The 25,427-nt window shown below is 46.7% G+C and overlaps 1 protein-coding gene across 5 annotated transcripts in view; it reads right to left on the bottom strand.

Moving 5' to 3' along the window:
• Positions 1–25,427, bottom strand: part of LOC142823370 (uncharacterized) — a 287,164-nt gene that overhangs the window by 177,368 nt on the left and 84,369 nt on the right. For all 5 annotated transcript variants that reach the window (XM_075914347.1, XM_075914343.1, XM_075914345.1 and 2 more), the window contains 2 exons: positions 24,808–24,834; positions 18,877–18,897 (listed from right to left, as the gene is read on the bottom strand). In XM_075914347.1, the coding sequence (XP_075770462.1) occupies positions 18,877–18,897; positions 24,808–24,834 (48 nt within the window). The remainder of the gene's footprint in view (positions 1–18,876; positions 18,898–24,807; positions 24,835–25,427) is intronic.

The raw sequence follows: 25,427 nt of genomic DNA, 5'->3' as shown, positions 1-25,427 counted from the left end.
GAGTGGCCACCAGGGAAAGCTGGGGAGGGCTAGCCTCCCACTAGTTCGAATTAAGGGGCTACACACCCCTTAATTCGAACTAGTAAGTTCGAACTAGGCTTAATCCTCGTAAAATGAGGTTTTCCTAGTTCGAACTAAGCGCTCCGCTAGTTCGATTTAAATTCGTTAGTTCGAACTAACATTGTAGTGTAGACATACCCAGAGTGAGGACACCCTTACTCCTGCCCCTAGTGACTACAAGGTTGGGGATTAAGCCCCAGAAAATCTGGGCCCAGCCTTGTTGGGGTTTCAAAGACTCTGCTACTCAGGAGAGTGGAGGGGGAGCCCTCAGGATCAGGGAAGCCGTGGGGTAAAGGAAGTGGGAGCGGGGACTCAGTTCCTTTGGCTGGTCCATTTCACTGGGGTAGTATAGAAGCCAGGAAAGTTCCCCACAATAGTGGGACCATTCCCCCGCTTACACTAAATAGGAGATGTCTGAGCTACCGATGCGGACTCTGAGGTATGCAGACACGAACCATTTAGTAGTGCCTGCAAGGATGGAGGAGGAAGTGCTCGTCATGAGTACCTGGCTGAAAGGCAATAAAGGAGTGTTTGCCATGGTAGAACAACCATCTGAGGGAGAGTTCTCTGAAGGGGCCCTGGTCCCCAGCGGAGTTATGACCTTACCTGCAGCAGCTCAGGACTCGGACACTGTACTGATTGCTAATGAAACAAGTTGTGATATTGTTGTGAATCGAGGGCAAAAGATTCCAACTTCCACTGGACTAGCAAAAGAACTCCTCAAGCTATGTCTACACTGGCAGGTTCTTGCACAAGAACACGTCCACACTGCCATGTGCGAGCTGTGCTTTTGCGCAAGAGCGCCCATGGCAGTGTGGATGCGCTCTTGTGCAAGAAAGCGCCAAAGGCCATTTTAGCCATAGGGCTTTCTTGCACAAGAAACCCCTGCCGCTCATCCACACTGCCCTCTTCTGCAAGAGAGCTTACACTTGTAAAAAAAGAGTGTAGCTCTTGTGCAAGAAACTCTCTCTTACCACGCCGTACTGTAAATCTTCGGCTACGTCTACACTGGCGCATATTCACGCAAAAACTCTTTTGTGGACGAGTTCTTCTGCAAAAACTCTTCCAGAAGAGAGCGTCTACACTGGCATGTGCTTTTGCGCAAGAGATGTGCTTTTGCGCAAGAGCATCCATGCCAGTGTAGACGCTCTCTTGCACAAGAAAGTTCTGATGGCCATTTTAACCATAGGGCTTTCTTGCACAAGAAATTCATGTTGCCTCTCTACACTGGCCTCTTCTGGAAGAGATCTTGCGCAAAACGGCTTCTTCCTGAGTGGAAGAGTCAGAGTTCTCATGCAAGAAGGCCTGATTTTATACATTAGAATGTATGTTTACTTCTGCAACTATGTCTAAACTCGCGGCTTCTTGCGCAAGTATGGCCGTTCTTGAGCAAGAATCTGCAGAGCATCCACACTGCCCACCCGCTCTTGTGCAAGTAAATTTACAGTATGGCGTGGTAAGAGAGGTTCTTGCGCAAGAGCTACGCTCTTTTTTAACAGATGTAAACCTTCTTGCGCAGGAGCTCTTGCGTAAGAGGGCATTGTGGTCACGTGGCAGGGATTTCTTGCACGAGAAAGCCCTATGACTAAAATGGCCATGAGAGCTTTCTTGAGCAAGAAAGCATCTATACTGCCATGGGCGCTCTTGCACAAAAGAACAGCTCGGACATGGCAGTGTGGAGGTTTTCTTGCGCAAAACTTCTTGTACAAGAACCCTTGTGCAAGATGTTCTTGCGCAAGAAGCCATGAGTGCAGACACAGCCCAAAAAATAAGGGATAAGGGATCTTTCGGAAAAGGCTTTATTTTCCGAAAGATCCGCGTCTAGACTGGCGCTTTTTTCCGGCAAAGCTCCATGCCGAAAAAAAGTGGCAGCCATTTTTATGCAATTAAGTGGGGAAGTTGTAAATCACCGCTTCATTAGCAATTGCGATACATCTGATTTGCATCCCGTTTACGAAAAAGGGATGCAATCTAGATATAGCCCCAGTGTAGACAGCTGGCAAGTTTTTCCGGAAAAGCAGCTGATTTTTCAGAAAAACTGGCTAATCTAGACACAGCCCAAGTGTAGACAGGGGGCAAGTTTTTGCACAAAAGTGGCCGCTTTTGTGCGATATCGCACCAGTGTAGACACAGCCTTCTTGCACAAGAGAGGGTGGGTAGTGAGGACGCTCTGCAGGTTCTTGCACAAGAACAGCTGTATTTGCGCAAGAACCCACCAGTATAGACATAGCTAAGGAGTCCGTTGAAAGCATTTGTGGAAAATCATGCCAATCTAGACGTAGCCATGATGTTTTCCCTCAGGGTACATCTACGCTGTGGACAAAAATCAAATTAAGATACTCAACTTCAGCTACGTTAATTGTGTAGCTGAAGTCAAAATAGTTTATTGTATAGATTAAGTCAAAATAGCTTAATTCAGCTTTTGGCACTGTCTACTCAGCGGGAAGTTGAAGGAAGAGCAGTCTTCCTTAGACTTCCCTTACTTCTCATGAAATAATTTCTTCTGAGGGTTACAGAAGCCAAAATAAGAAGTAGACATGCTGTGTAGACATGCACTTTGTTATTTTGAAATAATGTTTGTTATCATATATATAGTAGCCCAATGTCTGTGACTCTGTAACGCTGAAATGCTGGCTGTTCCCTCTGGGCGGTACTGTTGCCTCCTGCCGTGGTGCTCGGCTGACTTCTGCGCTGCTCAGCCAGGCCGCCACACGGGAGCAAGTGGCACAAGCAGCCATTTTGGGTCTGTACTCCCCATGCATCACCCTCTGCATGGGGAGCGCAGACCCCAAATGGCCACTTGCTCCCATGCAGCAGCCTGGCTGAGCGGCGCAGAAGTCAGCTGAGTGCCACAGCGGGAGGCAACAGCACCGCTCAGAGGGAACAGCCAGGGGGCAGGGCCTGGATGAGCATGCGTCTCTGATGGCAGGAAAGGGCACCGAATTCAAAAGGAGGAAAGCGGAGCAGACACAGAGGACGTGGAGGAGACAGAGAGGAGAATGGAGGAGGTAGAGGACAGCAAGAGAGACAGTGAGAGAGACGCAGCAGGAGGAGGAGAAGAGAAACATAGAGTGAGAGGCAGGAGGGGGAGAAGAGAAAGAGAGAGATGGAGAGAGAGGCAGGAGGCGGATGAGAGCTGAGAGAGAGAGGGAGAGGCAGTCGGTGGAGAAGAGAGAGAGAAGCCGTTTGTGTAGCTTGCTTCTGCATGGTGGCTCAGCTGAGCGGCGCAGAAGCCAGCCAAGCGCCATGGCAGGAGGCAAAGGGGGGCGGAGCGGTGATGTACACACCTGGGGGTCGGGGCCTGGATGAGTGTGCATCCCCGACGGAGACAGAGGAGAGCAGAGAGAGAGTGCGAGGCAGGAGGGGGGAAAGAGAGAGATGGAGTGGAGAGAGAGTGAGAGGCAGGAGGAGGAGGAGAAGAGAAAGGTAGAGCGAGCGGCAGGAGGGGGAGAAGAGAGAGATGGAGAGAGAGGCAGAAGGCGGAGGAGAGCTGAGAGAGGGGGGGGGAGGCAGTAGGAGGAGGAGAGAGAGAGAGACCGAGCGAGAGACCGGAGGCTCAGGAGACAAGACCGACATGGAGGTGAGACCTGAAAATCCTGTCTTATGACGGGCTAATTGGCTAGTTTCAAAATAATGCTGCACTGTAGACATAGCCGCAGTGTTTATATTAATGTTTAAGCATTTACAAATAGGCTACAGTCTGCCTCAGATAAGTAGAAATTGCTCCTATAGAAATTAACAGAAATGATCATATGATTACTTGAAATAGAATTGTTCTTTCCTTCAAAATGAACAAAGGATATAACAGTTCTCAGCTCAAGAGCCTCCTACATACACAAAAAAGCCATCCCTTGACCAAGCCCAAGTGCTCACCCAAGGTGTTGGCAATTCATTTCTCACACTGTGCCCGTGGTGAATCAGAGATTTGGACCTGGGTTTTCTACTCTTAACTGAGTGCCCTAGTCACTGAGTGCAAGGTTGTAAGGGAGATCCAGAGCTATGGGTAAAGAACACTCAGTGAAACTTTGAGACAGGAGAGGAGGAGTATTGAAAGGTTCTGTTTGCATCCTGCCCCCAAATTCTGAATCTTCTCTGTTGTGGGATTTTCCCACTGTGACCAACACAACAGATGGAAGAGTCTCCTAAACAGCTTTGGTTACCAACAAATTCCTGGAATAGTGCAGAAGATAGGTTGTACGAATGAGGAGCCATGACCCCCCTTTTCTGGTCAAATATCTTGCATTGGGCCAAAAGGAGGTGATATAGGAACATAATAGTACCCCTGTATACCAATACAATGATTTCCTAGAGCTAGAGGTTACCCATACAACACCATTGATCTGGGGAACATTTGTGCTTTTAAAGCAGCATGAAGAAGTTGCAATATTGGGGTCAGAAGCAGACAAAGTATTTTTTTAATTCAGAGAGCTACTATTCCAGACAGAGTGCAATACATAAAATAGATACAGTTTTATCAACACACAGGCTATGGCGCCCGCGGGCACCGTGTTGGGAACCACGGGTTTAATTTTTTCATTATATGGTGTTTCTTAGTAACTTGGGGCTATGTCTATACTGGCGCGATCTTACACCAGAGCTATGCAAATTAGGTTAAGCGTGGAATATTGCCGAGCCTCATTTGCATATCTAATGAGCTGACATTTTTGCAGAAGAGGCTCTTGTGCAAGGAGCTGTCTGCATTGCCCCTTCTTGCGCAAGAAAAACTCTCTTGCACAATGCCGTTACACTGATTATTTTCAGGAATTACGGCATTGTGCAAGAGGGTTTTTCTTGCGCAAGAAGGGGCAGTGTAGACAGCTCCTTCTTGTGCAAGATCCTCTTCTGCAAAAATGGCAGCTCATTAGATATGCAAATTAGGCTCGGCAATATTCCATGTTTAGCCTCATTTGCATAGCTCTGGCGCAAGATCGCGCCAGTATAGACATAGCCCCAAGTTACTAAGAAACACCATATAATGAAAAAATTAAACCCGTGGTTCCCAACACGGTGCCCGCGGGCGCCATGGTGCCCACGGGGGCATTTCCATGCGCCCGCCAGGTGCTCGGGGCTGGCCTGGCACCTGGCGCATGGCGGGGGGAGCGCCAGCCCCGGGCGCACGGTGCATGGAGGGGGAGCGCCAGCCCTGGGCGCGTGGCGCTGGGTGGGGGGAAGCACCGGCCCCGGGCGCGCGGCGCATGGCGGGGGGAGTGCCAGCCCCAGGCGCGCGGCGCTGGCGGGGGAAGCGCCGCCCCCGGGCATGCGGCTATGGGGGGGGCCGCCCCCGGGGCGCAAGTGTCCCCACCCCCTGGCGCCCGGCGGGCGAACGGCCCCTCCCCCTGGCGCCCGGCAACCTTGAAAGGTTGGGGACCACTGAATTAAACCATTAAAATATGAACCCTGTGAAAAATTCTGCTATAGCCTCCTCCATACACTCAACAGAAAGGGGAGGCATGCCATTATTAAATGTCCATTGTACAGTGATTCGGAAAAATTATGCTCTCACTTTTAGATCAGAGAGAAAATAACTATAAATATTCTAGCCTGATTAATTAATCTTAAGAGAGAAAGTCATCAATGTTCTGTTACGGAGTGAAAAAGTGATATGCTTAGATATAGCAAAACAAAGGCTATGAAGAATTATTTGCTTGGATTTATCAATATTATTCTGAAAGATAATAGCAGGTGAGAAATTGAAGAAAACTTACTAAGTATGTTCTGGAGTTGGTCTACAAAGAAAGAGTGAGATTTCCATTAGAAGTTAATTGACAATTGTCTCCTTCCTACACACACCTCATCCATCACTCAGATCTTCTAACAATTCAGAATCCTGCATTCCAAACCAAAGGCCTTCTGTGCTCACATACCTGGAAGCTCACCCCACATTCCACTGATTTGTCTCTACCAACTCTCATCTTCTAGCCACCCATTACCAAACATCTTCCCAGGTACAGCTTAAACCCTTGGCCCTGGTCACTAGGACCTTAGTCCAAAATAACCCACCCCCAACTGGAATTAGTAAGCAGTGTGTCCGCACAATCAAGCCCATTATTTCAGAATAACGAGCTGCAGAATTCAAATTCTCCTACTTTTTATCAGGAATAATGCTAATTCTGAACTTGTTAGTGTGGATGCTCCAGTGCCACTAATTTGAACTAATTGGCCTCCAGGAGGCTTCCTGCAAGTCCCCAGAGCTTCCTAGGGCTCAAAGTCCAAGGAAGCGCATCCACAATAACGGAGCTTGACTCAGACTAATTTTGATGTTTCCCTATAGTGAGGCCATGGAAGTTTGATTTTGTTAAATCAGGAGTTCATAAGTCAAATTTAGTAATTTCTAAATAATTTCCTAGTTTAGACATGGCCTCTATGTCTTGTAGGAACTATTGTGGTACCAAGAAGTGAACATAATCTGGGTTCAGCCTGATTTCTATTAAACTTAAAGCTCACAGTAAACCTACAGTTCTCTTTCTGAAGCTTCTCTAAAATAACATAACAATGAATATTATTTCAAAATAATACAAGTCTTTAGATATGCTATTTGCACTGTAGTATCCAAAATAAAAGTAATGGACAGATTCCCTGTACTTCCTATGGGACATTCAGGGTATGTTTCCATAACAACTGGGAGGTTTGATTTTCAATTGGGATGATATACTGGCAAGAAGTCTGCTTGAGTACAAATTAAGAATAGAAGTGAGACCACATCAGACAGTGGTGATGTCTTGGGTTATCTGCCTAATTATGTACCCAGAGGAATGGGAGGCACTGTTCTTGAGTAACTAGCCTGAAATGCTGCCTCTGCCACTATGTCCACAATAACAATGAGGAGACTTGTAGCAGAGGTAGGGGTGTATGTGTATATATATATATATTTTCCAGTCAGGGTGGGTGTGGCTCAGACATAGTGAGTGACGGGGAGGGGAAATGATCTTTGCCCCCCAATCTGAAGCAAATACTTACCATCAGCCACCCACGACACCACAGAAACACCCAGGAATCAATCCCTGCAGCAAATCCATTGCCAATTCTGTCCACATATCTATACAAGTGACACCATCACAAGACCTAAGGGTATGTCTACACTACCCCACTAGTTTGCACTAGCGGGGTAATGTAGGCATACCGCACTTGCAAACGAAGCCCGGGATTTGAATTTCCCGGGCTTCATTTGCATAAGCGGGGAGCCGCCATTTTTAAATCCCCGCTTGTTCGAGCCCCGTGTAGCGCAGCTACATGGGGCTCGAACTAGGTAGTTCGGACTAGGATTCCTATTCCGAACTACCTAGTTCGAGCCCCGTGTAGTCTGCGCTACACGGGGCTCGAACAAGCGGGGATTTAAAAATGGCGGCTCCCCGCTTATGCAAATGAAGCCCGGGAAATTCAAATCCCGGGCTTCATTTGCAAGTGCGGTATGCCTACATTACCCCGCTAGTGCGAACTAGTGGGGTAGTGTAGACATACCCTGATTACATAAGCCACACCATCAGGGGCTCATTCACATGCACTTCCACTGATAAAGGGGTGGGCAGAATTTTTTGTCAGAGCCCACTTCCGAAATTTTTGAAGTGGCCCTGGGCTGCATAGCAAGGGGAGGAGCATCAAGTGGCCATGATACTTCCTGGTTCCCCATCCCCAGACAATGATTGGTCTGGGGGTAAAGGGGTGCCTTTGCCTCCTCCCCCCCCCCCACGTTTTCCCTAGGTGCCCACGCCCCTGGCATGAGAGGAGACTTCCCAAACTCCCCTGCCCCTAGACCAAATAGATCCTGGGGTGGAGGAGCAGGCAAAGCCTCTTCCACTCTACCCCCACCCTGTGAGCAATGTGCAGCACTTCAAAGTGTCACATGCTCCTGGCAGCGCTGGAGGAGGCTTCGCACTCTCCTCTGCCCCCAAGGGCCTAATTGGCCTCTGTGGGATGAATCCACCTGCTTGGCCCCTCTGTCATAGATATTTGGCTAAATCCAACAGTTTCTGTGCCAAGAGAACACTTTAGTCAGTGTGCAGTCAGGGATTTTTAAGTAGTTATCCTTCAAACCAAAAAAAGTTTCAAAAACTAGATTACAAAGAGAAACAGTTCTTCATTTCATTTGCAAATTCAATATAATCAAATTAGGACTGAATAAGGATCTAAACTGGTTATCAAACTAAAAAGGCAAGTTCTCTCTCTTGAAATTCACATCTTCTCATCAGCTACTATGAATAAGCCACACTCAGCCTGACTGGATTAGCCTCATTAACACTGGTCCTTACAGATGTCTCTTTTTGTACTTATAGATATACCCCTGCCTCTGTAATTTCTACTCCAATTCATCTGATGAAGTGGATTTTACTGTGAAAGCTTGTGCCCTAATAAATCTCCAAGATGCCACAGGTCTCCTCATTGTTTTTTGCAGATACTGACTAAAACGACTATCCCTCTGAGACTATGTCCCTAGTGCTATATATATAGTTCATTAGCATGAGCAAGGAATGAATTAGATACATGGATCCTCATTTTTAGCTCTATTGGGTTTTTCTTTTTCCAATTTAAAGAGAGAGAAATTCTTCCACATGAAGGACAATTTTGAGATGATACAATGATGTTTCTTAATTCCTGATTTTTGTGGGAGTGAAACTGTTCTCTTTTTCTTCTGGTGATATAAAATATTAGAATGAAATCAGACATGTTCCAAAACTCAGCTGATACTGATTATCACCATTTTTCTTTAATGAGTGAATAGGGTTGCAAGCAATTAAAAAAAATCAGATGTGACTAGCTGAAAACTCAAATGTAACTTGATGTAACTGTTGTCTAGTACTGTGAGATCCAAGTTTTATTCAACTGTTAGAAGTCTCTAGCCAGCAGCCTTATAAAAAGGCAGCCAGAGCAAACACAGTGAGTAGCAAAAAGGGCAGTAGCAGGGAAGTTCACTCTGGGAGGACCGCCATAGTGTTTGGTGGTCTTTTTCTTGCATTTTGTATCTCTTCTGCTCTTCAAGGGGGCATTAAAAACATCTGAGGAATCTCTCAGAATGAAGGCAGGTATGTATAGTGATAGGTCTGTAGTTACTTGCACAACATGTGCCAAGTTTGTCTTCGTCCTGGACAGGGCCGGATTAAGGCATGGGCTAGCCAGGCAGCTGTCCCGGGCACCAACCTATGGGCAGGGGCGGATGAGAGTTTTGCGGGGCCCAGGGCAGCACAATTTTGCGGGGCCCCCTTTGGAGAAAAAATAGAAAAAAGCCTCAAATGCGCAGATTGAAGGCTATTTTCATACTAAATGTGAATTGGGTAAATTTGATAGAAACTTAATTTAGTTGGATAATTTTTATTTTAATTATATTGTAATTCCTTCTTAAACAAAATTCTGCATTAATAATTACAAATTTTCATTTAATTATATTGTAATTTTGGCTGAAACAGAGTAACCAGGCTGCCGTTTTGACCCTCATATCTTGTGATCCTAGGCTGGCTTGGACAAGCATCCGCCCCTGGAGCAGGGAAGGAAACCCTTGCTAGAGCAAAGCTAACCTGACAGGGGCTCTCAGCAGGCCTGCCCCAGGACAGGCCTCTCTCCAGGTTGCCCATTAGCCTGGCGAGTTTAGAGTGCGGTGGAGGGATACCGCCCGCCTGCCTTTTTGGGGGCAAAATAGGGCCGGGAGAAGTGAAGTTGGGAGAAGTTTGCCCGGAAGAGCAGAGGGGAAAGGGCCACCACAAGGGGGGCTCGCTCCGCAGGCTCAGCCCTGGCTGGGCTATGGCAGCGCCGCGTGGCTGCAGACACTTGGCTGCCGGCTGCTTGCTGCTGGGGCTCTGAGGGCTGAGCACAGACGCTGCAGTAAGTGCCACTGGCCGCCCTCCCCACCCCCATGTCCTGGGGCTCCGCTCTGGGCACCGGGGGCTCCCTCTCCCCTCGGCAGTGTCTCGTGTTTATAACCCGGGTAACCCAAAACCGCCAGGATGGGCGCTTTGGGGAGCTTTCGGCTGCTTAAAAATAGGCGCGTTGCTGCTCCTTGGCCCCCCGCCCTCCCGGCCACGGTGATGAGCTACATCGCAACACCCCCTCCAGCGCTCGCCACTCTCTGAAAGGCGCGGCGCGCAGGGCAGTGGTGGGGCGCAACAGAGTGAACTGGGGAGGGGTGATGGCCCTGCATTCGGGTGCCTTCTGGTGGCTTGATCGTGTGTGTGTGTGTAAGGGGGGATGTCGTTCTAGATCCCAGCAGCCATCCCCGGGGCTAGGTGTGATGAGCCACACACAGGCAGGTGATGTGTTCTCTCGCGCTCCACATTAGATTCCTTGCTCCCCTCACGCTCTCTTGCGAGTTGAACTGGCAACCTGGGAGGGGAGCCTGAGGCTGTGAAAGAGAAAGAGGCGGTTGACCCCAGGGGCTGTGTCTGCGCTTCAGCTTCGCTCTTAACCTAGCAGAAACGTGGCGGGAGGCTGGCTCCCCAGGGAAGTGGGTGAGAGATGTGATGTCATCTTAAAACACCGGCTGGCGCGGGGCCTATTGAAGCGCGGGGCCTGGGGCAGCCGCCCCGCTTGCCCTGCCCTATATCCGCTGCTGCCTATGGGGGGCACCTGATGGCAGCGGTAAGGGGCGCACAGCGCCCCTTATAGCTGCCATCAGGTGCCACACCCCCAGCTCCCAGATCGCAAGCTGCAGCAGCTACCAGTGGCTACCCTGCAGAGGCCGCCTTTCCACTGCGCTGTGGTGCCCTCTTGAGCCATTGGAATCTGTTAGGTGCACATGCGGCACAACCCCTCCGTTCCTTCTCTACCCGTTTGAGCATGGTGCTCCAAAGCAGGGGAAGGAGGGAGGGTAGTGGTGAACACCGTGTATGAGGGTTCAGCCATCAATGTGGCGACTTCGCTCACCCTCCTACTGGAAGTTATCGCAACTAGGAAGGACACCTTCCTCAATAGATGTGACCAAGAGCAGGTCGCTAGTGGTTCAAAGAGTGGTTTTGTCGAGCTCTTGAGTACGTGGTTCAGATCCCAGACTGGAACTGGTGGATGGACGGGTGGGAAAGTTTTCTGTAGACCCTTAAGGAGCCTCTTGGTTATCAGGTTTGCGAGGAAGGAAACCCCTTGTTTGGTGCGATGAAATGCTGCTATGGCAGCCGCGTGTACTTTAATGGTGCTAAGAGCAAGGCCTGACTGTTTCAGGCATAATAAGTAGTCCAACAGGATGAGGAGCGGGGCGAATTTTGGGGGTGTCATATGTGAGCATTTGAACCAGTGAGAAAATCTTTTCCGTTTTATAGAGGTATGTTCTCCTGGTGGATTGTCTTCTACTGTTGATTAGTATTTCGTTCACCATTTCTGAACAGTTGTTTTTGGCATCCTGGAGCCATGAAGGAGCCAGGCATGGAGTTGAAGCCTGTGGAGTTCTGGATGGAGATTCCTTCTGTGGTTCTGCAATAAAAGGTCATGATGGAGTGGTAGGCATATGGATCTACCATTGTCATCTGTGAAGGTAAGGATACCAAGTCTGTCTGGGCCACGCTGGTGCCACTACTATGACTCGAGCCTGATCTGTCCTGATCTTGTTGAGGACCTTGTGTAGGCAAGGAAAAGGAAGGAAGGTGTAAAGGAGAGGCGCATCCCACCTGATAGAAAAGGCATCCTCGAGGGAGTGTTTCTCTAGGGCTGCTCTGGAGCAATAGAGATGACACTTCCTGTTGTTTCTTGTGGCAAAGAGGTCTATGTCTGGTTGGCCTCACTGGTGAAAGACTACAACGAGTGTATGCTTGTCTATTTCCCATTCATGCCGGTTGTGGAACATGCGGCTTAGCGCATCCGCTGTGACGTTGAGTAATCCAGGAAGGTAGGAGGCTACCGGGGTGACCTGATGTACCAGGCACCAGTTCCATAATTTGATGTCTTCCATGCAAAGGGATGGGGATTGTGTCTCTTCCTGTCGATTGATATGCAGATGGTGTTGTCTGTCATTATAGTAATGGACTTGCGAGCTATGTAAGATTGGAAGTGTTGACATGCATATCTGACTACTTGTAATTCAAGGAGGTTGATATGAAAAGTTTGTTCCATAAAGGACCATTTTCCTTGAACTGTGATGGTCCCTAAATGGGCTCCCAATCCATGAGTGAAGTGTCAGTCATCATTGTAAGTGTGGGGGAAGGCCACTGGAATGGAATGCCATCTAGCATGTTTTGCAGATTTGTCCATCATTGTAGAGAATTGAGGCTGCATGGTGGGATAGTAACTAGTTTGGAATGTTGATCCCTAGAGGGCTTGTAGGTTGTGGCCAACCATGACTGTAGGCCCCTCATGTGGAGTCTGGCCAACTTGACGACGTATGTTGTAGAAGACATATGCCCAAGGATTTTGAGTCATTCGCATATCATCAAGGTTGGAGCTGATTGTGTACTTGTGATAAGATTGCGTATGGTATTGAATCTGTGTTCAGGCAGAGTAGCTTTTGCTGCCACCATGTTGATGGTGGAGGGGGCACAATGGATCCACGCCCTCTTCTTAGGACATGGATCCCATGGTTGCCATTGAGTAGTATATAGAGGTGGTGGGTGGTGAGTTCAGTGGTGTACTGCTGAACATACCATGGTGGTGGAGGAGGAGGGTTTGCGTATGCCACAGAGCTGGGTTGCCAAGTCTGTGAGCAGGACTGGAGTGTTGGGAAGAAAATCTACTCCTTGATTCTGTGCCCACCTCGTTCGGAGAGCGTGAGATGTTTGATGATCTGCGTGAGTGAACCAACTGGATGAAGGATTCTGGTGAAATTGGTGTTGTTGGCATGTGGCTCCTTACTGGGGATTGATATGTGCACGTTCTTGAGATGGTGCTGAGGTGTGTGATTTACTCGGTGCCAATGGCGGCCCCAGTGCTGAGTGATCCGGTGGAGGCATGTCGGTTCGGGGCTTCTTTGGCGTGGACATCAGTGCCATTTGAGCCTGTTGGTATAGTGCCGAGCGATCTCTATGTTGGCCCGCTGGTGCAGCCAGTGCTGTTGGTGAAGCCTGTGCCATTGATGCAGCTTGTGCCAATGGTCTTTGTTTCAGCTCCAAGTAGGCTCTCTTGTGCAGTGCCGGCATCTTGGATGGTGCTATTCCAGATGCGCCAGACCTATCCGCGGTGCTGACCCTTGCGGTCATCGGTGCTGAGGATAGCGAATGGGCCAGAGTAAGACCCATTTTCTATACCATAAGGCCAGAGGGACAAGATTTATCCATACCCTAGCTCTGGGAGGCCAGTTTTGGAACTGCTGGTGCGTCCTCTGATGGTGGTCGAAGCGACTTCTCGTAGAGGAGAGTTTTCAGTCTGTTCGCTCAATCATGGCACACTCTAGCCGTGAATTTTGAGCAGTGAGATAACTTTTGTGTCTGATGTGACTCCCTCAGGCACTTTATACATTTATAATGCTCATCAGAAATGGGCATAGCCTCCTGGCATGTCTCGCACCTTACAAAGCTGGGAGATCCCGGCATGAGGCATGGGGGAAAGGCAGCAAGCCACAATGAAAACCTTTTTTTTCTTAACTTTTGATTGGAGAGGATTGGTAGGGGTAAAATAACTTGGATACTGAGGTAACTAATGAGATTAACTGGGTTTTTGATGGTTTTCTTTGACAGAGGTTGAGAGGAAAAGAGGCTCCATCTGCTACCAAGGACGGTAGAGAAGGAACTGAGGGGGCGTGCCACACGCGAACCTAACAGACCCCAACAGCACAAGAGGGTGCCACAGTGCATACACGGTTCAGTGGAAACTGCTGGAAAAGTCTCTGGTCGCCAGCAAAAGGACGCACCAGCACCCAGAGTGGAGCACCCCTGGGACACCACTCGAAGGAGAAGTAATCATTTTCTGGCTCCCTACACTGGCACTATGGTGGAGAATGCCTTGGCAGAGAACTCTCAGAGAAGAGATCAAAAGAAAACCATATTTACTGGAAGGCATAGGATGCATAATCCTAGGGATGGGGGTTCCATGACCACCACCCTCTACAGAAGAAAACGGATGGTGTTGGTTGGGGACTCTCTTCTAAGAGGGACAGAGTTATCCATCTGCCGTCCAGACCTGGAATCTCGAGAAGTGTGCTGCTTACCAGAAGCTAAAATTCAGGATGTGACCAAGAGGCTTCCAAAACTGCTCAAACCTTTGCATCACTATGCCTTCCTGCCTCTTCATATAAGAATTAATGATACGGCCAAGAATGACCATGAGTAGGTCACTGCAGATTATATAGCATGGAGAAGAAGGATCAAGGAATTTGAAGTGCAAGTGGTGTTCTTGTCCATTCTCCCTGTTAAAGGAATAGGTCCAGGTAGGAATCATTGAAATGTGGCAGCTAGCAAGAGATATGAAGGGTAACAAGAAAGGTTTCTACAGGCATGTTAGCAATAAAAGGGTGATCAGGGAAGGTGTATGGCCCTTACTGTATGAGGAAGGTAACCTAGAGACAGATGCTTTGGGAAAAGCTGAAGTACTCCGTGCTTTTTTTGCCACTATCTTCACAGACAAGGTCAGCTCTCAGACTACTGCACTAGGCAATGCAGTATGGGAAGGAGGTGGGCAGCCCTCAGTGGAGAAAGAACTATTTAGAAACTCTAGACATACTAAAAGCCATGCATCTAGATTTAATGCATCCAAGGGTACTAAGGGAGGTAGCAGATGTCATTGCAGAGCACACAGATAGGACTACGCAGCACTTTAAAGACTAACAAGATGGTTTATTAGGTTATGAGCTTTCGTGGGCTAGACCCACTTGCTCAGATCAAATTGTGGAAGAAAATTGGCATGACCATATATACCAAAGGGATACAATAAAAAAAAGTGAACACATATAAAATTGACACATCAGATTTTAGATCAGAGGGACGATGGGGGAGGGGGAGGTTAGTGTCTATGTTAATGTCTGATTTGTGGGCATTAATTCACTTCGCCAAAGAATTAATGCCCACAAATCAGATATCAGACATCTACACAAGGAAAAACCAGTTGCTTTTCATTTCAACCTACCTGGACATAGTCTTAACAACCTTACTACATGCATCTTACTTCAAAGAGACTTTAACACCTGATTACAGAGGGAAACTTCAGAACTTTCTTTCTTGCTTAAATTTGACACTTTACAAAGAGGCCTTAACAAAGATGCTAATTACCTTAACCATTACAAAGATAGCTTCCCCACTTATCACCCCTGATTCATTGACTCATAAATAGCTATTTCCTCCCTCCCTCTCCCTCACCTCACCTTCTGTACTAAATCTGATTTGTCAGTTTAACAATGTGTTCACTTTTTTCATTGTATTCCTTTGGTATATATGGTCATGCCAATTCTCTTCCAGAATATGATCTGAGGAAGTGGGTCTGGCCCACGAAAGCTCATCACCTATTAAACTATCTTGTTAGTCTTTAAAGTGCTACATAGTTTTTCCTTTTGTTTTAGCAAGATCAGACTAACACGGCTACTTCTCTATTTCCATTTTTGAAGGTAACTCTTTCTGGCAGATGGTCTCTTACTGAGAAGAAGAACAGACATCACACAGATCAGTGGGATTCATCTCTCTGGAAACAGAGAAGAGCCAGGCATAGAGTGTGTGAGGTTGGGGATGCAGTAGCGTGCCGTGGTGTTGGGACAGGAGATCTTGTATGGAAGGAAGCAGATACGGTGGTTCGACAGACATGTATTGGAGGGACAGGAACCAGGTCTGCCTGGACCATGATAGTGCTAGCAAGATGACCAGAGATATGTCTAGTTGTATCTTATGCAGGACTCTGGAGATGAGTGGTACCAGAGGAAAGTCATAGTGTAGTGGCTTGTCCCATGAGAACAAAAAGGCGTTCCCCTTGGAATCATGACCAAGACCCATTTGGGAGCAGAATTGTGGGCACTTGGCATTGTTGCTGGTTGCAAAGAGGTTGATTAGTGGATAACCCCACCTGTGGAAGACAGAAACGGACTCTGATGGATGTAATTCCCATTCGTTGTCTGTAGGAAAATTGTGACTGAGGGTGTCCTCCATTATGTTGTTGATGCCAGGCAAGTAGGATGCTCTCAGGATAACACCATGTTGGATACACCACTTCCAAAGGTGAGTGGCCTCTGTGCAGAGGGATTGGGAGCGTGTACCCCCCCCCCCCCCCCCCCCGCCTGTTTATACAAAACATAGTGGCTACGTCTAGACTGGCATGATTTTCCGGAAATGCTTTTAACGGAAAAGTTTTCCGTTAAAAGCATTTGCAGAAAAGAGCGTCTAGATTGGCACGGACGCTTTTGAGCAAAAAAGCCCCAATTGCCATTTTCGCGATCGGGGCTTTTTTGCGCAAAACAAATCTGAGCTGACTACACTGGCCCTTTTGCGCAAAAGGACTTTTGCCCGAATGGGAGCAGCATAGTATTTGTGCAAGAAGCACTGATTTCTTACATGAGATCGTCAGTGTTCTTGTGGAAATTCAAGTGGCCAGTGTAGACAGCTGGCAAGTTTTCCGCAAAAGCAGCTGCTTTTGCGGAAAAACTTGACAGTCTAGACCCAGCCAGTGGTTGTAATGTCTGTGAGTATGCAGATGGTGCAATTGGTAATGAGTTGGGGAAAGTGCTTGCAGGTGTTCCTGACAGCCCTGAGTTCTAACAAATTGATGTGTAGAAGGGCTTCGTGCTCTGACCATTTTCCTTGCTCAGATGTGCACCCCAGCCTGTAAGTGAGGCATCCGTGGTGATTTGAACCAAGGGCTTGGGTTGAAGGAAGGGGACCACTGTGAGTAGATTGCGGGGGGATGTTTACCACCTGAGGGACTGGATGTAAGATGGTGAGGGTGAAGGAAGCCCTTTTGAAGAGGCAGCTAGTTCTATGACGCAGCATCCATGAGGTGCCAACTGCTCCCGTGGAGCCCAACAGAAAGGGTAGTGGGGGGTAGGGCCATTTGGGATATCACAGTGTGTGGCATGGTCTGTTCTTGTAGTAATAGTTCTGCTGAGATGTAGTTAGGAGGGAGTGTTGTGAAGAGAAAACACTCATCTGATCATAATAATGAAGCCCCTCATGTGATGATGGAGACCTGGCATGGCCCCTGCATAAATGAGGGGAAGGGAGCACTGGAGAAGGCCCCTCGAAGGGGGAAGGGAGTATAAAGATATATCATTGGTGTCGGTAAATTGGGGTTACTGGTGGTTTGGTCAGCATGCTGCAGGCGCACTGATGGCTTCCCTGTTGACAGTGCCTCTGAGGCACATGAGCCATGTAAGGATGACGGCCCATCATTGAGCAGTGCCAGAGTCTTATAGGATCACTTGGAAGGCAGCTCCCCACTCCTTCCCAGTGCCATGCTTATAAGCACTGTTGGCAGCAGTGCTGATGTGTGGCAGTACGTTTTTTCCGGCACCAAGAGTGAGCGTGCTGACCCCATTTCTATTCTGGGGCTCATGGTCACTGTGCCTGTGGTGTGTGCTGGCACCACAGTCAGGTGGAGTGAGGTGTAACTGTTAACTCGAACTAAGGACTTAGTTCGAGTTAACGTTTGACTGCCGCGTGTAATCGTGGGCAGTTAGTTCGGACTAGGGGGATTTAAAAATGGCACCCAGATGGGAAGATGCAAATAAAGTCCGGGATATTTAAATCCTGAGCTTGATTTGCAACTTCGAATGCCTACATTAGCCTCCCTAGTTCGAACTAGGGGGCTAGTGTAGACATTCCCACATAGTGGCACCTCTCCCCTGGTCCCACTGGGGGACAGCATAGGAGGCAATGATCTCGAGGGGGAAAGCTTTCTGCCCCGACTTTTATAGGAGCTAACAGGCACCTCTGTCTCTGAGCTTTCTCAGAAAGCTACAGCACCTTTCCAAAGAGAATCATTCAGAGCTGCAATTCCCAGACCTTTCTAGCTCTGGCTGACAGGCTGAAACAGTAGTCACATTTCTGAGGTGAGTGTGACTCACTCAGGCAACATACACAGGAGTTATGCCTGTCTGAAGTGGGCACAGGCACCTTACATTGTTGACACTTCTTAAAAGATGTCATGCTAAGGACATAGCAGAAGACACTTTACCAAAGAGCGGCGAGGAGTCCTGTGGCACCTTTACCAAAAAGGCAGTTGAAGTCTATAATTAGCTCTCCACTGTTAACAGCTGATGAGCAGGAACTGGTGTTGTTCCCCCCCTGGCTTCTCCTTATCGTTCTTTCTTTTATCTTTTATATTTTCCCCTCTCTCACTCTCTCTCTGAGTGCCCCTCTCTGGTAAATAATAGATAGTAAGGGAAGAAGGATGGTGGTGGGAGAGGAAAAGGGCAGCTGGCTGAGGAGAAGTGAAGGTGACACTTATGAAGAGGTCCAAAGAAAAAAATATAAATCTTCTTCTCTTTTTTTGTCTATTTCATCAGAAGGAATAAAGAGAGAGTAAATTTGGAGACAAAAGTTGAACGGAGCAAGCATTAGTCAAAACGAATGTCTCTGAGGAGAGAGACAGCTGAGGAACTCCATCTGCAACCAAGGGTGGTAAGAGAAGAACTGAGGAGGAGGGGTCGGGCCACACATAAAGCAGCTGTCAAACCGCCAATGGTGTGAGCCATTGTGCACTCCTGTGCACGTATGGCCCAACAGTAAACTGCTAAGGAAAAAGCTCTGAATTGTGGCTCCAGGGATCACGAACAGTGGACCACCCACAGGGACATCACCCAAATAATGAGATGATTTAAACAGAGACAAGAAAAGAAAACATGATACATAGATAGGAAAATTAAGGGAGAATGATGAAATAATGTTTAGAATGGGAAAAAATAAAAAAATGTAGGTAAAGATGTGAAGAATTATCTGCTTTGATTAATTAACATTATTCTGAAGGATAGTAGCAACTGAGAAATCAAAGTGAACTTACGAAGTTCTTTCTGAAGTTCATCTGCAAAAGAAAAGTGTGATTTTAGTTATAAATTCAGTGAACAGGTGTCACCTTATCTCACTAAGGGTATGTCTAGACTACATAGCTCCGTCGACGGAGCCATGTAGATGAGTTTTCTAGACATAGCAAAATGAAGTGACAATTTAGAAATGAGGCATACCGGAGCGGTCGACATAGGCTTCCCTTGTCAACTGCGGCACATCCAGACTGCCCCGCTGTGCCGATCAGCTGATCATTGGCACAACGCGGCGGCTATTTTGATGTAAATGAAGTGGCGATTATTTAAATCGCCACTTCATTTTGCTCTGTTTAGTAAACTCATCTACATGGCTCCGTCGACGGAGCCAGTTAGTCTAGACATACCCTGAAAGAGCTATTGCTGCACACTTCTCCAACCACCAGCTGCCAAGTTTATTATATTTCATCTTCTTTCCTGCACATCAAACTTCAATTAATACTCAGATATTCTAACTATTCAGAATCTTACATTTCAGAACTAAACAAAGAAAAATCCCTCTGATCTCACAAAACTGGAGCATCAGCTCACATCCACCAACTCCTCTTTATAAATGTTCTTCTCTCATGCCCATGACCCCAGAAAGCTTACTGGCAATGGTTTGTACCTATAGATCTTTGAAGATATTATAGTGATACTTACAGTCTATCATTAATGTGTGCTCACCTGATGAACACTAAACTCAAAATGCAAAGCAAACCAAATATTCTGTTCTTATGATTGCTAAAAAAAAAAACATAAAATTAAATAGTCTTTCAAAACAATGCCAAAGCTTCAGGGGGTAGCCAAATTAGCCTGTACAGGATAAACTTAAAAAACAACAAAAGCACTTTAAAGACTAACAAAACATGTAGATGGTATAATGAGCTTTCATGGTCATAGTCCACTTCTTCAGTATGCAAAATCTGCTGTAGGTCTCAAATTGAAATAATCCATAGATTCTTTTAATTCCTATACTTCCTCTGTGTCAGTCAGGCTGTCTAGACTGCAGGCTTCTTTTGGAAGAAGTTTTTCTGGAGGAGATCTTCTGACAAAACTTCTTTTGAAAATAGAGCAAAAGTACATTGAAAAAGCAATCTGTTTTTTTGAAAGAGCATCCACACTGGTTGGATGTTATCTCGCATATAAGGACACCCAGAACCACTTCAGGCAGAGCTTTAGGTCACAAAGTTGCTTCCAAGTGCAGGTGCCAAAGCCTACATGAGACACACACTTAAAGGGACCTCCCTGGAAGCCATTTCTCTGCTTCTGCTGCATGCTTGCCTACCTCTCTGAGGGACAGCAAAGCTCGTCCAGTGCATGCTCTGGTTGCCCAGCTTTTTTGGATGCCACAGCTTTTGTCTTTGTGCCATGGAGATGGAGATGGAGCTGCCCCATGGCATGCAATGGCTCCACATGGCCATGCTGCAGTTTCTGCAGCAATTTGTGCAGACTGCCTTCCTTCACAGCCCTCCATGAGCTCGACGTCGAGCTCATTCTTGAGACTTTCTCCCTGTGTGTGAGAGCAAGGCCCTGGCAACCACACCCCCCAGTGGAGAGATGGTTCTGGAGACTGGACACCAGTTCTGATTGGTGAGACCGGCTGGTCATGGAGCAGTGGGATAACCAGCAGTCGCTCCAAAATTTCCGCATGAGGAAGGCTACCTTTTTGGAGCTATGTGCCTGGCTCGCCCCTGCCCTCCAATGATGTGACACCTACCTATGGCCTGCCACCCCCTGGTGAAGCGGATCACAATCGCCGTCTGGAAGCTCACCACCTCAGACAGCTACCAGTCAGTGGGCAACCAGTTCAGCATCGGGAAGTCCACCATCAGGGCCTTCCTCATGGAATTAAGGCACTTTCAGGCTGCAATCCCTGCAGGAGGCAGGGGAGTCCTGGAAAAGGGAATCACTAGGGAAAGCAGGGTAAGGGAGCAGGGGAGGTCTGGGGTTGGAAGGGAAGCCCCGTCGCTGGGGGGTGCGCCATCCAGCCCTCACACAGCCCTGCTGCTGGGGGGGTGGCCTCATAGGGGGTAGCTCCTGGGGTGTTGGAGGGGAGAGGTGGAGAGGGGATGGTCATCTGTCAAAGGATTAGGCACTCCCTCTCTCAGTCTCTGTTTTGTTTGTTTGTTGGTCTCCTTCTGAAGGTTGTGAGGGCCATCAAGTCCATCCTGCTGCAGAGGGTCATCCATCTGGGAGACCTGGACCTGATCGTGGCCGGATTTGCTGCCCCGGGGTTTCTGAACTGCGAACACTTTTCCCCATCCACATGTGCCTTTTTCTGAAAGAGCTCTTTCAGATCAGCTCCCAATACAAACTGCCCTTGCCTCATTCTTGTGGTGAGAGCTTCTAATACAAAATTGCTATAAAACAAACAGGGTTGTGGAGTCCTGGATCACTGCTGCCAGTCTTCTCCTGCAAGGGAACTGCATCAGTTCAATGTTATGGGCCTGTTACAATTCCTCAGGCTAGGTGGCAGCAGAGGGGTCAGAATTGCTATATTCTGAGTTTGTGCTTAGAGAATTTTCAGTTTTCCAGTCCTGAATTTATGTACTTGCTGCAACAGCAAACACCAGGGTACAGTATCTATTATGTGAGTAGTCTTAGTAATACTACAACAGCTTAGTCACATGTGTAAAGGAAATAAATCTCTGGGTAACACACTGTTTTTAGTCTTTGTTATGTATCACAGAATCATAGAATCCTAGGGCTGTAAGAGACCTCAGGAGGTCACTGAGTCCAGCCCCCTGCCCAAAGCAGGACCAATCCCAACTAAATCATCCTAGCCAGGGCATTGTCAAGCCAAGACTTAAAATCTTCTAGGGATGGAGATTCCACAACCTCCCCTGGTAACCGTATCCAGTACTTCACCACCCTCCTAGTGAAATAGTTTTTCCTAATATCCAACTTAGACCTCCCCACTGCAACTTGAGACCATTGCTCCTCATTACACTATCCATCACTACAGAGAACAGACTCTCTCCGTCCTCTTTAGAACCTTCCTTGGAGAAGTTGGAGGCTGCTATCAAATCCCCCCTCACTCTTCTCTTCTGCACACTAAATAAGCCCAGATCCCTCAGCCTCTCCTTACAGGTCATGTGCTCTAGCCTCATCATTTTGGTTGCTTTCCACTGGACCCTCTTCAATGCATCCCCATCCTTTCTATAATGGGGGGGGGGGGCCAGAACAGGACACAATACTCCAGATATGGCCTCACCAGTGCAGAATAAAGGGGAATAATCACTTCTCTAGGTCTACTGGCAATGCTCCTCCTAATGCAACCGAATATTCCATCCGCCTTCTTGGCTACAAGGGCACACTGTTGACTCATATCCAGCTTCTCATCACCAGGTCCTTTTCTGTCAAACTGCCACTTAGTCATTCTGTCCCCAGCCTGTAACAGTGCTTGGGATTCTTGTCCTTGTTGAACTTCATCAGATTTTTTTGGCCCAATATGTCCAGGTCAGTCTGGACCCTATCCCTGCCCTCCCATATATCTACCTGTCCCCCTAGCTTAGTGTCATCCACAAACTTGCTGAGGGGTGAAATTCATTGAGGTAATTAATAAAGATACTGAACAAAATCAGCCCTAGAACTGATCCTTGGGCCACTCCACTTGAAACTGACTGCCAACCAGATGTCAAGCCATTGATTGCTACCCAATGGGCCTGACATGTAGATGTGCATTTAAAGAAATAAATGCATGTGACTGTTCCTACAATGATATGACACTGCAAAAGCTCTGCTCTCTGTCTCTTTTTTTGCATATTTGGGATGATAATACTTGCCTCCCTTTATTATAGGAGGACTGAGAAGTTAAACTAGGTAATGTTTGTAAAATTGCTTCTACATACAAAAGTTAAATTGTTGAAGAACTCTGTCAGCCATACTGGTAGCTGTTTCCATTATGTCACACTGTCTCAACATAAATTCTAAGTTTCAGAGTAACACATAGGCAGAATGACAATTCTGGAATCTTCTGATGTAGGTAAAAATAATAGACATTTATTTTTAGTATTTTAAATCCACATTCTGAAACAAACAAACAAAACCCCCAAACAGTTCAGTGTTTTTCTCCTTACTGGCTTTGAGAAATTCTATTGTTTTAGCTTTCCTCACATCCACAGATTTTACTTTTCCTACAAGCAATAAAACAAACCAATTCTTGTGGCATATGTAGGAATCAATAGAAGCGTACCCATGGTTGGATCAGCTCTCTTTGCTAAGTAAAAAAAAAAATTACATGCTATTTTAAATCCACATTGTTCTTCTCCAAAAATTACGTGTGTGTCATGGTTTAATTTAGTTATTGACTCTTAAACATCACAGTGAAATTTTATAGAAAATTTCTCAATTATATGATGATGTTACTAATTAAAACATTTGGGAGAAATAAATATTGTAGAAGAATGAGGATTGCATTCTACTTATAATTTGTATTAGGGCTGTAAATGAAGCTAAAGCAGTTTTACTTGAAATCTGAACCCTGAGATGGATCTATATTTTGAAAATTGTCTCTTCTTGATACTAAGAGGAACAAAGATAGTGAATCCAATCTCAAACAAGCTACAGAATATAAAAGCTTTTAAAAATTGCCTTTCCACCATGAGAATGACCTTCAGACACTGAGCTTTGTCTTTTAAAGTTCTAGGTGTGAAGTCCTTCACATTCAGCAATGATCCTTTTGATGGCTCTCTCCAGTATGACTTTTGGGTATATACCTACCACAGGCTGAACAGGCTTTGAAGCCCAGTGAAATAAGCATGTTCTAGTATCAGGGACTTGACAGAAGAGGAACAACCCTCCCAAGAACTAAACTAACAGTTAACTAACTACACTAATAAAACTATCTACAGCTGTCTACAACTAATAACTATTAACCATGTACTAGGAAGAGACTAGTAGCGAACTGCTAGTGCATTTGCAAAGACAAGTGCAGGGATGTTCCAGCTATCCATCACTGGCAGTAAGAAGGAACTGGGGAGGGAAGAAGTTGGCAGGGTTCTACGTCGGATTCGATGAAGACACCAGTCCAGAGGGCATCCAGTCCGACACTACAGTGAACTTCTATAAACAAAATAATCCAGCTATCGTGCAAGTGCACATGCATACCCCTTATTGGAATATATATGAACAATAACAAAAAGAAGAAAATATTTTATTTTTGCTAACATCACCCATACATGACAGAGCATTGAAGAATCTTATGATGGACACATCTGAAGTATATATTGTTATGAAGGATGCTCGATAGTTAGACCATACCTACTACAGTACCATGACATGCCTGTCTGGAACAGTGTACGTTACAGAAAAGTCAATGAAAAGCTCAACTAGTTGCAGTGACCTATTTCATTAAGGTCCTACTGCACCTTAGAGGCTAACAATACATATAGTATAATTAGCTTTTGTGAGTTTGTTAGTCTCTAAAGCAGGGGTGTCCAAACTTTTTTCAAAGAGGGCCAGATTTGAAGAAGTGAACATGCGTGAGGGCTGTCCCTGCACTCTCAGCCCCAAGGCGGAGGGCCCACAGGGTTGGAGGCAGGCGGAGAGCGCAGGGCACGCCGGCCTCACGGCGGCCTGGGGGCAGGGCAAACCCGCAGCCAAGCGGGGGAGCGGGGCTGCGGACGTGCCCTACAGGGCAGGCTCTAGGACCGCGGAGGCCATGGGCGGTGGCGGCGCGGCCGGAAGCGGCGCGCTGGGCGCACCAGTTCAAAAGAGTGCCGGGGAGCCAGGAGAAGGGAAGGAAGCGGGGGCCGTATTAAACCGGAACACGGGCCGCAATTGGCCCGCGGACCAGACTTTGAACATGCCTGCTCTAAAGTGTCACAGGACTACTCATTATTTTTAAAGTTACAGACTAACAATGCTACCCATCTGAGGCTACTTTGAAAGTGAAAAGTCAATCTTCTTACCTATTTGAGAATGCTGTTCACTGTGTTCTGAAAGACGCAGATGTAAAAGGTCAGAAAACGTATTGGTAATATAATTAGAAAACTCGCATGATTCAGACACATATAACAGACTGATACATAAAGAACATCAACAATATTAATAGAAAATTTACATGATTAGGTGAATGTCAGTCCTCTCAATTCAAAGACAGAATGAGATTTTTTTATAAAAGAAAAAAAAATCTGTTTTTTTCAGGGATAATAGCGAGGCATTTACAGCCAAAATAGTGGCTTTTCTGGAACATTATCAGTAGTATCCTCCAATAAGGCCCTGAAGAGTTTCAGCAGCTAAGAATTTATCAGACACCTGTGATACTAGCATGCACATTGTCGCAATACTGAAATAAAACATTTAGCTGAATAATGCATTCCACTAACTCAGTATATCATTTTCAGAAGCTCAGAATTAGTACTAGCTCAATTCAAAGAAAGATTGAGAATTTCTTATTGTAAATAGAAAAGAAAAAAAATAAATCTGGTTTTCCTAGAAAAAAGGGTCAGGTATTTTCAACCAAACTGGTGGCTTTTTTGGAATATTATCAGTAGGTTCCTTCAAAATTCACAGCCTATTTGGGTCAGTC

This window comes from Pelodiscus sinensis, chromosome 33, assembly GCF_049634645.1.
Source record: "Pelodiscus sinensis isolate JC-2024 chromosome 33, ASM4963464v1, whole genome shotgun sequence".
NCBI classification, from domain to species: Eukaryota; Metazoa; Chordata; order Testudines; family Trionychidae; genus Pelodiscus; species Pelodiscus sinensis.
Note: the sequence above shows the minus strand (reverse complement) of the source record. Positions and strands in the feature narration are given on the sequence as shown.